At 37.5% G+C, this 18,040-nt stretch overlaps 1 protein-coding gene across 41 annotated transcripts in view; it reads left to right on the top strand.

Annotated features, from left to right (window-relative positions):
• ABI3BP (ABI family member 3 binding protein) overlaps positions 1-18,040 on the top strand; it is a 264,235-nt gene that overhangs the window by 184,032 nt on the left and 62,163 nt on the right. For 31 of the 41 annotated variants that reach the window (XM_045036832.1, XM_045036855.1, XM_045036838.1 and 28 more), the window contains 5 exons: positions 3,253-3,327; positions 9,770-9,829; positions 10,427-10,474; positions 11,351-11,431; positions 13,553-13,630. In XM_045036832.1, the coding sequence (XP_044892767.1) occupies positions 3,253-3,327; positions 9,770-9,829; positions 10,427-10,474; positions 11,351-11,431; positions 13,553-13,630 (342 nt within the window). The remainder of the gene's footprint in view (positions 1-3,252; positions 3,328-9,769; positions 9,830-10,426; positions 10,475-11,350; positions 11,432-13,552; positions 13,631-18,040) is intronic. The other 10 variants (XM_045036856.1, XM_045036835.1, XM_045036823.1 and 7 more) reach the window with 3 other exon arrangements.

The raw sequence follows: 18,040 nt of genomic DNA, 5'->3' as shown, positions 1-18,040 counted from the left end.
TCTCAACCAAGATTTTGTCCAATTTTTCCAACTGCCTTGGAGGATGTCTAGTTGGGGCTACCCTAAACTTGACATGCCTCAGAGCTCATTATCTTTTCCTCCTTGCAATTTCTCATTTTTGTCTGTGGTAGGTTCTCAGTATTTTAAATCTAATTTTTACTCCTCTTCCTCCCCTGCCCTCTGCAATCCATCTATTAATAAATATGATACCTTCAGTTCTTCGGAACATGTCTAGCATTGGTTCCTACTACAAGCATGTACTGGTGTGTTGTCTTTGATCTTCTTTTTTCTCTAATTTCAAATTATACCACCCCTCAGCGCTTAAGTGATTAACTCATTTCATCAGTTAGTCACTCAACAAATATTTCCTGCATTCTGTGGCCTGTGTGCCAGACATGGGATACGAGACAGAATTGTATCCATCCATGGTCAAGGACTTTACAGTCTAGGCTCATCATATAAATTTAAGCATATCATTTATACATGGTCTACTTCCAAAGTTATGAGGGTGCACCTACTCAATTTGCTAGAAAAGGAGCCTTCACTACCACTTATGGTCTGGGGAAAGGAAAATGTGAGCACCATCAAAATTATGCTTGATCGAGGTAGTATTTCTTAATTCCTACCACTGATCCTTTAATCATATGTCAGTATCCCTACCAAAAGAAAAAACTGTAGATTTGGGCATGGTCTTTAATATCCGATTCTAAGAGAAATTTTGCTTATCATTTTTTTTCCTCTTAAGGGAAATTCCTTAAAACGCAGTTCTATGTTTGACATCTAGCTAATGATTTTAAATCTGCTTTAATGTATTTTTAAGTGTGTTTTCTTTCATTACTAAAGCTTTGCTATGACAATAGTATGATACATTCCCTAGAATACAAAATTTAAAATAATAACAATTAATACACTGGAAGCATTAATACATAATAAATACTATGAAAAACAATGATTAGTAAACAAATAATGATTAATGAATAGAATAAGAACAAAAAAAGCAAAGCAAGTATATTAAATTGGTAGAAAATTAAAATCTGGCCTTAAAAGCTTCACAGATAAAATGACATGAGAAGCAGCAGCTCTCAGCTTTTTATTTGAATGTAAACCATAGAACAAAAGTAGTAGAGAAAGGAGAAACAGAAGAAAGCATGAAAACTTGATGAATGTTGGAAAATAAAAGATGAAAAATAAGTGCTTGAGTGTTAAGACATTGGGAATATAAATTCCTGGTTAGTAAAATTTTTAAAAGTAAAGGAGATATGAGGTAACAAAGAAGACATTTGTCATTTTATCTTTTTGAGCTACATACTCTGTACTTACAGAAATACATGTAGTAAATCTGGAGCTTACTCTAACTTCCCATCATTCTAAATTTCAAGATTGTTTAATTTTTATTTAGACCTTTAGCCAACCTTGTTCAACAAGATATGCAACTTCATAATGGATAGATTCATATGCTCGATGCATTCCACTCTCTAACCCTGAAATTTTGGAGTGGTTGTCAGCCCATAACAAGACAGCCTTTTGATTCTGTTCCCACTGAGGCAACACTCAGCACACCAGCATCTCCTGTGGAAAGTAACTGCAACCCAAGTACTTCTGGCTTGTCATTGCACTTAATGCAAGAGAACAATTTGGAAAATTGATTGTGAAGAAGTAAGTGTATTCTAATTATTCCCCTTCAAAGCAGGTAAAATTAGGAATTCCCCTACCCAAGAGAATGATCTTACTGAATAGATCCTAGCAATGTTTGTGTAGTATGTATACGTATGTATCACTAAATCTTTCAAAGATGAATAATCAAATGCTGGTAATTTCTCCCTTACCCTTGGCTAGATCTTGTAAACTTCAAAAGGCCGTTTGGGAGAGAGAATGTTCTGTGCATATGTACAATACCAAATGCAAATTATTATTGCTAGACTGTAAAGGGATCCCTGACAGTAGAGTATACAACACCAAATACAACACAGTGTGATCACCCGCTACTTTTTTCAGATTGAAATGCTATAATTGGGCATGCCACCTCTCTTCCTATTTATACTTAGATGGCAAGATTTAAGGCAAAGTGGAATAAAAAGTTTGGAACAAATTATCAAAGGTATTTTGTCATTGAATAAAGGTTTGTTTTTTAGATTCCTGTGTTCATAGGTAATAGTCAACAACCCATTATTAATTTTATCCCAATAAATCTTACAACCATCAAAACTATGGGTGCTTTGGGTTTGTGTAGAGATGAACAACATGAGAATCGGAATATACTCAAACCTTTCACTGTCAAATTTGTAAAAATCTTCTAGAAGTGGAAAGAATTTTTAAATAGTTCTCACATCATTTTGACATTTCATGTGTAATTCTCATAATCACCCTTTAAGATAGGTTTATTATTTCCACCTAAAACATGAGGAACAAGTTAAAATGTGACCTCAGCACTGGGATCTAGAGAGCCCAAGTGTTTGGATCTAGTGCTTCTGTCTGGACCTCAGAATTCAGTTCAAGTCTCATCTCTGGTACTTACTACCGTGTAACCTCAGGCAGAGAGTCACCAACCCAAGCTACTAAAGTGAAGCTCATAATTCCTTCAATCATTATGGTGAGAATCAAAGGGCACAATCCTTATAAAACCACTTTTGAAATTATAAAATGAGCTGTAAATAAATTAGATCTTTTTTTTTCTGGTATCAGCACCTCATTACTCCAAAGGAACAGTTGTGGGAAGACCATTTTAGTTTGTGAACATGCTCATTTAAAGATTGATTTGGGGCCTGAGCATGGCAGAGGGTGTGGAATGCAAGCCTACTCACTGTATTATCTTCTTCTCTTTCTGCTGTTGTCTGAGCTGACTTTAAGCTTGTCTTATCCATGCTTCATTGGCTTCTACTCTGATTTCACTGAATTAATCTTCACAGAAAGACATGAGGGTGGATTCGATGAGTCAAACTTCGAGAAGAGTGCTCTTGCATTAATTTAATTGCTGTCTCTTCTGAAATCAAGATTTTAAAAACAGAACTTTCTCCACCCTACCCTTATGCTGAGTCATATTTTGTGGTTTCTCAGATAACATTTTTCTAAAAGTATCTGGAATTCTAACTGATAAATATTTAGAGCCTAAGGTTTATTTTTCCATATAACTCCCATTTAAATACTTCTTTTTTTAATCAGTGGTCAGGAATACACTCTGTCATATCTTACATGTTAAGCATGACTGGGAGATGCCGAATCAAAATGACTCATGATCTGAGTTCTCTCTTTCAGCTCGTAAGGTGCCTCAGCGTGTTACTTCAAAGCCAAAAACATCACCAAGTCCAGAAGTGTCCTATACTCCACCTGGTAAATGATTTATTTCATGTTTAACTCAAAGGCATTCTGTCATGCTCTGCTGCAATGACACCTGAGATCTGATAGATGCGAGGTCAATACCTCACTTATGTTCAAATGCCGTGTTGAATCATCCATGGTATGAGCATCTCAGAGGCTTCGTAAGTTATCTAGTTGCTCAAATAGTAAGCTATTGATACAGTCAAATAGCAGAGAATTATGCCAAGGGTAAATCTTCCTTCTAGAACTAAAGTTCTCATACAATAAAAATAAACCTACCAATGCTAACTGTACTATGTTGACATGGTCCACCAAAATAAGATCAAGAATTCGAGACTTTTACCACGTAAAACGATAAAGTGTTTTGCAAACAGAGGAAATGATGTTTACCCACTGTCCTCGGTTCAGTAATTTTACACTAACCAGCATTGAGGTTTTTTGTTTTGTTTTGTGTCTTCCATTAAATTCTACTTTACCCGTTCATGGAATAATAGCTTAGGTTGAGAAATAAGAAATTTCACATACACAAAAGATTTCTGTAGGTACAAATCCATTTCTTGCCCATCATCTGAGAAGGCCTTTTGTCCATTTACAGAGGGAATAATTTCATATTTGTGGGAGTAGTTGGTGTGGGACCTGCAAGGACCTAAACATTCCCTGAGTCTTGCTGCCAATGCTCTAGGTCCTCAAGTGACCTTAGGAAGCCACAGTAAGCCGAACAGTTCTCTGATAAACCAAACCAAGCTAATTTTAAACTAAATGTTCTGGGGAATGCTATAGTTCTTTATTTCTTTTTAATGGTCCAATTATTATAAATTTCTAGATGCTCCTAGAAGCCTATGGAACATTCCCAGAACCATGCTGTAGCATGAAATGATGGCATTTTGGAAGGAAGCCTGAATTCACTTGCTATAAATGTCTTCCAGATTTGTAAGCGGGGTTATTGCTGCTGTGGGAGTCTGGTCGTTGCAGGTGGCGATAGGCCAGAAAAAGGCTCCTTTGCCCTGAAGTCTAGAATTTAAATTTGCACCACTACATGCAATAACCAATACTACAAACACCAACAAGAAAAAAGCTGATCTTTCCACTTGGAAAAATTCAATTTCTTATTTTCAGTTATGGCAAAAAAATGTAACAGTAATTGACTCATTAATGATAACAGTAGGTTTAAGTGATTTTGTGTGCTTTTCCTTTATGTTAGAGAAAGTAATATTGTTGGTCCTGATGTGACTTAATCTCATTAAACCAATATATCTAGTCCTTATTTTTTTTTCTTCTTAAATACCAAATATTTGCCTCAATTCTACCAATGCCTTATTTTTCACAGAAACTCTGTGAGTTTGAGCACTGGAACAACAGAACAAACTGCCCTCCGGAGTCTCCACTGGGCTTATTCTGTTGACTCTCCAGTTCCACATGCTCAGTTAGAATTCTGTATCTAAATCTAGTGTTGGTCCCACCACTGTATTCAGCAGGGGCTCCACTGTTGTTCCAGGGGTGCAAGACCTACAGGAATACTCTTCAGTTTTCTCACAAGTGTTCAAACAGACGAGGTTCTGCTGTGCTCAGTTTCTGGGTCATATCTGGGCTCAAGTTTACATCCTAATGAACCCAGAACCTTGTTTACCAGCCCCTATGGATTATATCTCAGAAAGCAGAGGGGAATTTACACTATACTTAATATGTACTGGTATTGTAGAGAAATAGATTGTCTGCAAAAGTCTAAAAGTGTAAAATGTACTGCTGAAATCAAGACAGAGTTAATGGGTTTTTAAAATATTTATTTTTGAGAGAGAGAGAGAGAGAGAGAGAGAGAGAGAGAGAGAGAGAGAAGCAGAGAGAGGGAGACACAGAATCTGAAGCAGGCTCCAGGCTATGAGCTGTCAGCACAGAGCCCGACACAGGGCTCGAACTCACGAACCGTGAGATCATGACCTGAGCTAAAGTCGGACGCTTAACCGACTGAGCCACCCAGGTGCCCCCAAGACAGAGTTATGCTTTATCATAAGGTTTATCTCAAAATTTATTCTGAGACATCAAAAGCAACAAACTGGAGTTTTTAGACCTGTATCAAATAGGTCAGTATAGGGTATGCCATGTAGCTCTTCCATTCATAGATTCCTAGCTATAACACAGGTTTCATCTACTTAGACTTTTAAAAAACTATTTTCTAGCCACTCAGTTGAATTACCTCTATAATACTTAAGGAAAATCTAGACAAATTGAGCCCACACACCATGTCCAGAACCAAAATAGAACTGGATTTTCTTCAGATGTGCCTTAGAGGAATGATTTCAAATTCACTTGCCCTGATAACCTGGCTCAACAGAGCTGGGCTTTCTTTGTAGATCTGTTTCTAAACAAAGAGCTGTCTTGGCTTTGTGGTGCCTCTTCTGGCCCACAGATACTTGGAGAGACTTCAGTCATTGGAAGTCAACCAGGAAGACTATCTAAATTTCGGCAAATTATGCAATCTTCACAAATGTTCTATATAACTACTCTCTTCGGTAAATTCTAATTTGCAGCTGCACTGTAGCATTTTTGCAGTTAGTAAATGAGGGAATAATGATGAAATGCCTTTGGAGGTAGAATCACTAGTACATAGGCAATGACTAGAAGTTGCTATGGAGAGGAGTATGACACTGTTGATCCTAGGTTGGACAAGTGATAGATGATAACACCACTAACTAAGGCAGGGAACACAAAGGGATAAACGCCTGTGTTGGTGCATGCTGGGTTTGGAGGGCCACTACAACTTGCAAGTGGGAATGTCTAACTGGGGGTTGAAATGCATTTCTGTATTTCTAAACCAAAGTTAAGGTTTGGGATATAGGTTTGGGAATCACCTGTCTACCTATAGAAGGTTATTTAAATCTTGTGTGTGAATGACACCATCCAACAGAAAGTATAGACTGAGAAGAGGACAGAGGTAAAAGACTTGGGGGCACAGTTACATTTAGGAAATGGATAGGGGAAGAGGGGCCAGCAGAAGTTGCTGTCAAAAATATAGTAGAGTACCAGGAAGGAGGGTCTCGGGAGGCAAGGCAGGGAAGGGTGCTCAACAACGACAGGGAGGTAGAAAAGGATCAGAGGAGCTGCTGGACCTGACCGTGCAGATCCAGAAACCCATACCCAAAACCTATGGGCCCATGCTTCAAATCCAGCAGTTACCAGATTTTAGATAGGCAAAAACAGAACGTATACCAAATACATGAATATGTCTCCAGTAAGAAGTATGAATAAAAGTGAATAAAAACTATAATGACCCTTAGGTCAGGTCTAGTCAGGGTTTGCTGTCTAATTAGTTGAGAAAAAAACTTAAAGTTTTCAGAACATGCGGACTTCGGAGCTACGGATAGAGCATCGTGGATCCATGGTTGCAGGAGATCAGTGAAGTGGAAGCCAGACCACAGCAGATGAAGATACAATCGAGAGACCAGGAAGCAAAGGAAGATAAAGTTTTTTGAATACAGGAATGAGAGCAAAGGAAGGATGGATTGAAGGGGAAGCCATATCAAGGAAATGATTAGTGTTTTTAGGGTGTTGGAGCATTTGGACTGCTTAGCAGGTGAATAGGGAGGAAATCATGGATCAACGGAAATATAGACTAATGGAGAAGCATGTAAGATAATAGAAATAATGGAAGGTAAAAGGCCTACAAGAGAGGATGGCCTAGTGGCACAGGTGAGCTCACAAAATGGCCTTCAAACTGGTGGGAGATCTGCTTCCTCCAAGATGGGACCTAAGGGTATAAGGTTAGGATAAAGGAACAGAGAATCTGGAGGTGAAAATGGTGGGTAGTCCGCATATGTTACTTTTCTAAGTCAGTCTCTTTGTAGCTTACGGCAGGAGTAAACCTCATTGAAGATTTCATATTCCACCACCTTTATTGGAGAATAAGAGATTAATTCTCTCAACTACTCTAGTGAAACATTCATGTACATTCATTTACATTTGTCCATATTAGACACTTCCATTCATAATTGCCTTAGTTGAATTTTTCTTTGGATTGGTGCACTTTATTCAAAAAGACAGTTAATATAGTTGGTTAGTTAATAAAAATGGTAAGTTGGTTGATATGATGGAGTCTAAACTATAATAGTATTATGTATTAATTACATATATTTATTATACAAATATTCTTATAAGGAAATCAAAACTGTCTTCTCATATAAATTGTCATTATTTACACTAAGTTTCTGCCTGCATGGAAGATTCAGATTTTAGGAATCAGGCTTTTGTTCAATTTAATATATGGGGGAATGCCACATAGGGAAAAAGAAAAAAAAAGAAGCTTCATTTCTTGGAGCTGCAGTTGACCAAGAGAATGATTCATATCCCTTTCCTGAGAATATTTCTATTTCTTTCCTTTCCACTGATTTCACCTGCTTTAGAAAGTCTGCAGTGACAGTTTATTAAATCATCACTTCATGTTAAAAAGTGCCAATTGCAGCAGCAGGAATCCACATTACCCCCACCTACATTCCTCAGTAAATGAAAACAGGCAGCGAGTAATGTATTTACAGTACAGTGGATTTATTGGTAGCACATTTCTTCTCAGCCTCTACTTTCCTTAATCCTGGGTCCTCTCTATACTTTAGAACTGTAGCCAATTAGGGTATTTATAAACTACAGGCTGTTTTCGTATGGCCATGATCTTCACAGAGCCAAATCAGTCTTTCACTCACCAGATAAACATTTAGATTTACAACTGGAAATTTCTCATATTTTACCATTCAAATCCCCAAAAGTACTACACAGCAAAGGTCAAATGTTCACTATTGTAAGTTTTCTCTATTTTTGTTGACCAGTAATCTTTATGAGTTTTTTCTTTAAAAAAATTCAGGTGTGCCTGGGTGGCTCAGTCAGTTAAATGTCTGATTTAGGCTCAGGTCATGATCTCAAAGTTCATAGATTTGAGCCCCGCATCGGGTTCTGTGCTGACAGCTTGGAGCCTGGAGACCGCTTCGATTCTGTATCTTTCTCTCTGCCCTTCGCTTGTGCATGTTCTCGCTCTCAAAAAATAAATGAGTAAACATTAAAAAGTTTTTAATTCAGATTTTCAAGTTCCTGTGGATGTTACCTTTTAGCTCATAAAGTTTCTAATTGAGTCAAGATTCTACTCAATCTACCAACTTCCACAACTATAACTTCATTGGAACTTAGTGGCCTAGAGTAAGAACAAATGTGATATTTAAGTTAAATATGATCCCACATAGCAGTTAAGACAGAGTGTCTGTAACCTAGTATAACCTTTTCCCACACTAATGGTAAAGTGGTGCTTGGCCACCTCATGGTGCAAAAGTTTTCCTCGGCTTTCCTGCGGTAGAATTTTAGCCTGAATTCTAATTTTTCCCCCAGCATCATTGAAGATGCAAGGAAATTACAATGTCTACCAAAGGGACCCTGATACTTACCAGATGTTCAGTTTAGTATGAAAACCTTTCAGCAAGATAGTAGGGCTGAGAAGGACGTCTTTGTGGGGAAACTGAGCCAAAGAAGAACTTTACCTTGATCTTGGAAAGAGTGTATATATAAATCTGGTGCTAATAATAAACAAATTACCTGCGTATTTTCCTCAGTGAGAATTAAGGTATCAAATTCCCAGCCTACTGTTTTATTTTGCCAAAATAGAACTGGGCACAGATGTTAAAAATGTACTGGATAAAAGGGACCGACTCTAAGTAGGTCTCTTTTAACTGACATTTTTGTCTTTAGTTGTCATTCTCTTGTCTGTCAGGAGACCTTGAAACCTAATATACTGGAAGCCACATCACTAAGAATGACAGAAATGGCAATGTTTATCTAGCATTTACTACGTAACAAGTATTCTCCTAAACTTTACATGTAGTATCTTCTAACGAGGGGTGTTTTCCTCTTGCTCCATTTTCTCCTGGTAATAACTGTCACTGCCTTTCAGAATAAAACTTTGTTCTCCTCTTAGAATTTGTCTTTCCTGCTGTCTCCCCTAATTTGTAGGCCATTTATGCCTACGTTATTAATGTATTTGCTGTTGCTCTCAGGGGACTTTTAGCATGAATATCAAATGGCAGCCAAACACTTCAAGCAAAAACTGGCTTTCTGGTTTTCTTTTTAAGATTTTATTTTTAAGTAATAAAATCTACACCCACCGAACCTACAACCGTGAGATCGAGTCACATGCTCTACCAACTGAACCACCTTCTTTTGTTTAATGACATTGTTTCCTCTTTTCTTTTTTCCAAGAGAGGCTTCACGATCAACTGTGACCAATTTTAACTACCACCAGAACCTTCTCCATACAAGTGACTTTTTCCACCTTGAAAAAAGCATTCATGTTCTTGGAATTACTCTTTAGCCATTGTGAAAATGCCTTTGCTTTATTCATGTTTTCCAGGACGTTGTATCTGCGGGTTTAGCTTCACTCCAGATGTGAAACTTAAAGTACAGTGTTTTATAATCTTTTTTCTTTCAGTTCTGAGAGATGTGGTCCTTCCCCCTAAACCAGACCCTGAAGTCTCTCAGCGTGAACCTGGTAAATAAATTACTTTATTTTCCCAGCTTGGAAGCATGGTTTTCAAAAAGAAAAATGTCCTTGAGGCAAATACATATTTAATGATTGTGATGTGGAACAAGGTTGGAGAAAATTACAGATAAAAAATGTGTAATTTTTATGTGAAGATTTAATCTTACAAATTGCTTGAATTTTTTTCTCTGATTAACATGAGGGAATAGTATATAATTAGTTTATTTTCCCTGGAAGTGTTTCCATTGAAAAGGAGATCATGCTAAAATTATAAGACATATTTATTAACTGAGCCAACCATTTTTTTTTACTTTCTTTCAAAATGGAAATATAACTCCATTCCAACTGTGGGTGTAATGTAAGTCAAAAATGTGCATGCCTACTCAAAAATTTTCCTCAGAGTCATAGTGAATGAGATCTTTAAAGTTTTAGCTAAACTAAGCTTCCTAAGTAGCGTCTAATATGTAGAATTTTCTCATATTTATTGTATTTCTTTGAGAATGTTTAAATGTTCAAATGGAAGCATATAGAAACACAGAAACAATGTTTACTTCACCAGGTAGTAAATTCTCATAAATATATTTCCTCGGTTTGCTTTTGGCCTAGTTCTGCAACCTGTTACCTTTAGAATTGATCCACCAGAGACAACAATAGGTAATGGTTTCCCCCTATCGACCAACTCTAATTGTTTGCTTTGCTACAGTCTAATTGCAGGTCTTGCTCAACTTATCATATTGAACATCCTCTCTTCTTAATCCATTTCATCATCTCATTGTCATCTCATCATCATACTCCTACTCTTTCCAAAATAGAAAAGCAACGATTTCACTGTTGTGAAGGCTTTGCTCTGAAGACCAACCTAAGACAGCTTATTACTGAGTTCTTCTTCACCTACCTCATTTATTTCCATGTTCAGAATGATTCCACGTGCTCATGCCCATCCAGTTAACATTTTCAGCACTTTCGGTGGTTCTCAGCTGTAGTGTTACAACACACTAGCATGACCAGTTGTGAAAAGTTCTGGCAAGTAATTACTGTTAATATCTGTAAAAATACTGAAATTTACCAATGGTCTGTTTTTAAAAATAAACTTGAGACTCAATATGAGACACCACTACAATAATGAATATTTCCACTCATTTTGTAATCCTGTATGTTCTCTAGGATGGGGGGTGGGGGAGAGAGAGACAGAGAGAGAGCGTGCGAGCGCAAGCATGCACCACAGCTGACAGACCAAGATTGTTTCTTACTCATATCCCATCTTAACCAGGGGTGGTCATGGAATGTGCCAGACACTGAGTGTTATTTCTTATCTAACCTGGTGGTGGAAAAAAACAGTTGAGAACCATTATTCTTATATTCCACAGTCATTTTTGTGAAGGTTCTGTGTACACCTAACTTTATTCTTCATGATCCACCTAATGTCTTCCTTTTTCCGCTTCAAACGAAGGAATCTTGTGTAATATCATTCTGGCTTGGTGTTGGATTTTGCATCTCAAGATTGATACCGCTCATACTTTTCTTTTCCAGCTCCTTTAGAGACACGAGGCAGCCCTTTTATACCTATGATCTCACCAAGTACTAGTCAGGAGGAACTGCAAAGCACTCTGGGTAAGTTTTGATTTCATATTTTAGTCCAATGAGGATCTACTTTTTAGGGATTGCCCTTGAAGTAGCCATATGTACCTTGTGTTGATGGGTTGTTTCCAAACAATAGAGGGTGTTTTTCTACCATTATAAAAAATAGCCATTTCACTTGATTCTTTTACACTAATTGTATTCTGTCCTTTTAATAGTTATGTTGGTTTTCAATAAAAAATGAGAATATTTTAAAATATCGTGATAAAATTTTAATTGTTCTAAAAAGAATGTTCCCAAAATGTATCAATTCTATACTTTTTGGTTGCTTTTCCATATTTGAAGCTGCCTTTGGAAAGAAGAATTTCATCTAGTATTTACAGAATATTTTATGGGTGCTAAGTGAAATGCTAAGCAACCAGAATTCCAAAAAAGAAACTGTTTTGAGAGTGAATCCTTATCCTAGCGAGTTCAGCATCTAAGAACATGAAGGATTTAGTGATGGTAGTACTTCCTCCATACCACCCAGTGGGTTACGTGTATGTTTTAATTTCAATCACATAACGCTTGTGAGGTAGATTCTATTACTTGCCCCATTTTACACATTAGAAAATTGAGGCATAGAGAGATTAAAAAAATTGGCAAAGTCACACAGCTAATGTCAAAGCTGGATTGGAACCCACATATCAGTCACCAGAGCTCCTGAGATTCACCCCAGTATTGTTCAAAAAATGAGTGTGACAGAGAAATGAGCAACATGCTAAACAAACAAACCACCAGGCATATTAGGGGAGGCTTCACAGAGGAGGTGAAACTTACCTCCTGGATTTTCAAGTTGGGGTGAGAGTTGAAGTTAAAGATGTGAAAGGTCCTTTCAGGTTAAAGACCGAGGGGACAGAGGCAGTGGCAAAAATGATAGGCTAATCTTATGGGCATGTGAGTCACCTCGAGAAAACAAGGAAGGATAGAAGCAACAGGAAGTTTGGTGGGGATGAGTGGGCCATGTTTTTAAGGAGTTCAGCACCAATGTATTCACTGAATGGGAAACCCCAGTTTGCTTGACCCCCAACTGAAAATAAATCAGAAACCAAGTGTTCACACTTTGTTTTTGCTGGTTCTTCTGCCCTGCCCACACTGCATACCATGTGGCTGTGTTTAAATCACTGGCCTTATTTTCTTCCCTTTGTCCCTTTTCAAATAAACCTATCTTTTGTGTGTATCTACTGAGATGAAATGACTGATCACATTTCAAAATGAAATCATTTTTGAAGGAAAAAAAGTGAAAACTGAGCAAATACACCCTAATTTCCAAATACCCATTTATTCTAGCCATGGCCTTCAAAGTGAACATCACCCATGATGGCAAAGCCAAAATTACTCTTCAAGAACCCCTGCTAGATATACTAATTATCTAACTTCTACTCCCTATTTGTTTAAGTGCATCTTTGTTTATTGAAGCAGGAACCATCACCTGCCAACTCACAAGTATCTCTGCTATGAGCAAAATCCAGATTACAAAGCAGGGCAGAAAAAAAGATGACTGTATATTGTATGTACCAAGTATTTCCTTGGGTACGGTTCATGGCAAAGTGGACGATGTAAATTGCTATGTCTACATGATGCTGTGATGACTTCAAAATAATACGGGAGTAGAAGTATTCATTTTTTTTTAATTTTGTCAGAAGAAATGTGTCTATGTCAATAAACAAACTTTGATTCTCACATGACATTAGTAGATGAATGTTTATTCTTATATGGCATGAGTGCACCTCTTTTCATAAGATGTATTTCTTTTCCAGCTCACATAAATAGTTGATGGGATAGAGAGGAGGCATGAAGGCAACAATAGATAAAAGCAGTTAACAGACACAATTCAAGAACAGCCATGTCCAGGATCATGAAACAATAATCGTGAACTAAAAGCTTTTGGAAATCCTTATAATAATTATTAAAACAATAGTGCACGAAGATAGTAAATAGAATAAATGAGTTACTAAAATGTACCTTTAACCTTGAAATATTATGATGACTGGGCATACTTATAAATGCAATTTCCTCTTTACCATTGCATGGGGTGGAAATAAGTGTGGGTTTTTTGACAAGTTCATAATGATAATTATTTAAAGTCAGCCACCTTGCTCTGTTTGTCCCCAGCAGAAACAGAACAGTCCACCCAAGAATTCTTTACAACTAAGATTCCACCAACAACTGAATTGACAAGGACAACTCAGGGTAATGCTATTTCCCCATTTCTGTGTAGTAAACTTTTATTTTTCATTTTTAATCAGGAAAGAAATTTTCTTTTCAAAATGTCAATTTTCATCGCAGTGAATTAGTTTTCTTCATTTCATAGGTGCAGGACATCAGTCGAATATGAATATTGATACATACTTTACTTGAATGTAGGGAAGACGGTTTCTTTAGTTAGAACTTTGCTTTTGAATGTATGGTTGACAACTTGATGCTGATAACTAAGAATGAAATTGCCCTTTTTTCTTTGCTTATCTTCATTTGCTTTTTTTCCACATCTGATAAAATTTTTATTACCTTTTTTTTCTTCCCCATTCTTTCTTTCGCCTCCTCTTCCTCCTCATCTTGCTTCCCCGTCCTCCTTTCTCACTCTCTCTTCATCTTCCTCTGTCCCCTCTCTTTCACTTAATAAGCACATTGATATTGCAGCCTGAGGAAGGAAACTAGTAGTGAGAAAAATCATTTTTTTAAGATGACTTCATATTTGGGTTACCTGGGTGGCTCAGTTAACTGAGAGTCTGATTCTTGATTTTGGCTCAGGTCATGATTCCAGGGTCATGGGTTTGAGCCCCACATTGGGCTCTGTGCTGAGCATGGAACCTGCTTAAGATTCTCTCTCTCCCTCTACCCCTCTTCTTTACATGCTCTCTCTCTCTCCCTCTCTCTCTCAAAGAAAATGACTTAACATTTAAATATCTAGGGAGGGTTTGGGGGAGATTTCCTTCTTCTATTTCTTCCTTCCAACTTTTTGGGAAGTGTTACCTACACAAAGCCCTATCTCATCTTCGTGCTCTCAGAAATTTTGCCTTTTTTTATTTTTCTATGTTACTTAGGTTATAAACAGTTGTGGATTTCTTATATTTTTGTGGTTTCTTTTATTTTTGTTCTGAAGCTTCCCTTTTGCTCATCTCTACCTCTTTTATATGGTAGGAATCCCAAAAAAACAAAAAAAGTAAACTTATTTTACTTATTGTAAGTTATAATTTGTGAACAAAATGTGGAGGAAGAAGTTTGAAATTATAGATAATGATGATGAAAAGAAATCTAAAGATATTTCATAAGTAGTACTTGTTCTAAATAAACATGACTAGAGCACCTATGGCTGAGGATAGTTTTTTTTTTCAATATATGAAATTTATTGTCAAATTGGTTTCCATACAACACCCAGTGCTCATCCCAAAAGGTGCCCTCCTCAATACCCATCCCCCACCCTCCCCTCCCACCCACCCCCCATCAACCCTCAGTTTGTTCTCAGTTTTTAACAGTCTCTTATGCTTTGACTCTCTCCCACTCTAACCTCTTTTTTTTCCTTCCCCTCCCCCATGGGTTTCTGTTAAGTTTCTCAGGATCCACATAAGAGTGAAAACATATAGTATCTGTCTTTCTCTGTATGGCTTATTTCACTTAGCATCACACTCTCCAGTTCCATCCACGTTGCTACAAAGGGCCATATTTCGTTCTTTCTCATTGCCATGTAGTAAAACATTGTGTATATAAACCACAATTTCTTTATCCATTTATCAGTTGATGGACATTTAGGCTCTTTCCATAATTTGGCTATTGTTGAGAGTGCTGATATAAACATTGGGGTACAAGTGCCCCTATGCATCAGCACTCCTGTATCCCTTGGGTAAATTCCTAGCAGTGCTATTGCTAGGTCATAGGGTAGGTCTATTTTTAATTTTTTGAGGAACTTCCACACTGTTTTCCAGAGTGGCTGTACCAGTTTGCATTCCCACCAACAGTGCAAGAGGGTTCCCGTTTCTCCACATCCTTGCCAGCATCTATAGTCTCCTGATTTGTTCATTTTGGCCACTCTGACTGGCGTGAGGTGATATCTGAGTGTGGTTTTGATTTGTATTTCCCTGATGAGGAGCGACGTTGAGCATCTTTTCATGTGCCTGTTGGCCATCCGGATGTCTTCTTTAGAGAAGTGTCTATTCATGTTTTCTGCCCATTTCTTCACTGGGTTATTTGTTTTACGGGTGTGGAGTTTGGTGAGCTCTTTATAGTTTTTGGATACTAGCCCTTTGTCCAACATGTCATTTGCAAATATCTTTTCCCATTCCATTGGTTGCCTTTTAGTTTTGTTGATTGTTTCCTTTGCTGTGCAGAAGCTTTTAATCTTCATAAGGTCCCAGTAATTCATTTTTTGCTTGTAATTCCCTTGCCTTTGGGGATGTGTCAAGTAAGAGATTGCTACGGCTGAGGTCAGAGAGGTCTTTTCCTGCTTTCTCCTCTAGGGTTTTGATGGTTTCCTGTCTCACATTCAGGTCCTTTATCCATTTTGAGTTTATTTTTGTGAATGGTGTGAGAAAGTGGTCTAGTTTCAACCTTCTGCATGTTGCTGTCCAGTTCTCCCAGCACCATTTGTTAAAGAGACTGTCTTTTTTCCATTGGATGTTCTTTCCTACTTTGTCAAAGATTAGTTGGCCATACGTTTGTGGGTCTAGTTCTGGGGTTTCTATTCTGTTCCATTGGTCTATGTATCTGTTTTTGTGCCAATACCATGCTGTCTTGATGATGACAGCTTTGTAGTAGAGGCTAAAGTCTGGGATTGTGATGCCTCCTGCTTTGGTCCTCTTCATCAAAATTCCTTTGGCTATTCGGGGCCTTTTGTGGTTCCATATGAATTTTAGGATTGCTTGTTCTAGTTTCGAGAAGAATGCTGGTGCAATTTTGATTGGGATTGCATTGAATGTGTAGATAGCTTTGGGTAGTATTGACAATTTGACAATATTTATTCTCCCAATCCATGAGCAGGGAATGCCTTTCCATTTCTTTATATCTTCTTCAATTATCTTCATAAGCTTTCTATAGTTTTCAGCATACAGATCTTTTACATCTTTGGTTAGATTTAGTCCTAGGTATTTTATGCTTCTTGGTGCAATTGTGAATGGGATCAGTTTCTTTATTTGTCTTTCTGTTGCTTCATTGTTAGTGTATAAGAATGCAACTGATTTCTGTACATTGATTTTGTATCCTGCAACTTTGCTGAATTCCTGTATCAGTTCTAGCAGACTTTTGGTGGAGTCTATCGGATTTTCCATGTATAATATCATGTCATCTGCAAAAAGCGAAAACTTGACTTCATCTTTGCCAATTTTGATGCCTTGATTTCCTTTTGTTGTCTGATTGCTGATGCTAGCACTTCCAACACTATGTTAAACAACAGCGGTGAGAGTGGACATCCCTGTCATGTTCCTGATCTCAGGGAAAAAGCTCTCAGTTTTTCCCCGTTGAGGATGATGTTAGCTGTGGGCTTTTCATAAATGGCTTTTATGATCTTTAAGTATGTTCCTTCTATCCCAACTTTCTCAAGGGTTTTTATTAACGTTGCTGAATTTTGCCAAATGCCTTTTCTGCATCGATTGACAGGATCATATGGTTCTTCTCTTTTCTTTTATTAATGTGATGTATCACGTTGATCGATTTGCGAATGTTGAACCAGCCCTGCATCCCAGGAATGAATCCCACTTGATCATGGTGGATAATTCTTTTTATATGCTGTTGAATTTGATTTGCTAGTATCTTATTGAGAATTTTTGCATCCATATTCATCAGGGATATTGGCCTGTAGTTCTCTTTTTTTACTGGGTCTCTGTCTGGTTTGGGAATCAAAGTAATACTGGCTTCATAGAATGAGTCTGGAAGTTTTCCTTCCCTTTCTATTTCTTGGAATAGCTTGAGAAGGATAGGTATTATCTCTGCTTTAAACGTCTGGTAGAACTCCCCTGGGAAGCCATCTGGTCCTGGACTCTTATTTGTTGGGAGATTTTTGATAACCATTTCAATTTCTTCACTGGTTATGGGTCTGTTCAATTATCTCTGAGGGATCAACCAATCTCTGAGGGTTGGTTGTAATAATTCCATTTTCATTCATGACTTTATCTATTTGGGTCATCTCCCTTTTCTTTTTGAGAAGCCTGGCTAGAGGTTTGTCAATTTTGTTTATTTTTTCAAAAAACCAACTCTTGGTTTCGTTGATCTTCTCTACAGTTTTTTTAGATTCTATATTGTTTATTTCTGCTCTGATCTTTATTATTTCTCTTCTGCTGCTGGGTTTAGGCTGCCTTTGCTGTTCTGCTTCTATTTCCTTTAGGTGTGCTGTTAGATTTTGTATTTGGGATTTTTCTTGTTTGAGATAGGCCTGGATTGCAATGTATTTTCCTCTCAGGACTGCCTTCGCTGCATCCCAAAGCGTTTGGATTGTTGTATTTTCATTTTCGTTTGTTTCCATATATTTTTTAATTTCTTCTCTAACTGCCTGGTTGACCCATTCATTCTTTAGTAGGGTGTTCTTTACCCTCCATGCTTTTGGAGGTTTTCCAGACTACTTCCTGTGGTTGATTTCAAGCTTCATAGCATTGTGGTCTGAAAGTATGCATGGTA

This window comes from Felis catus, chromosome C2, assembly GCF_018350175.1.
Source record: "Felis catus isolate Fca126 chromosome C2, F.catus_Fca126_mat1.0, whole genome shotgun sequence".
NCBI lineage: Eukaryota > Metazoa > Chordata > Mammalia > Carnivora > Felidae > Felis > Felis catus.
This window is presented reverse-complemented; position numbering and strand designations above follow the sequence as displayed.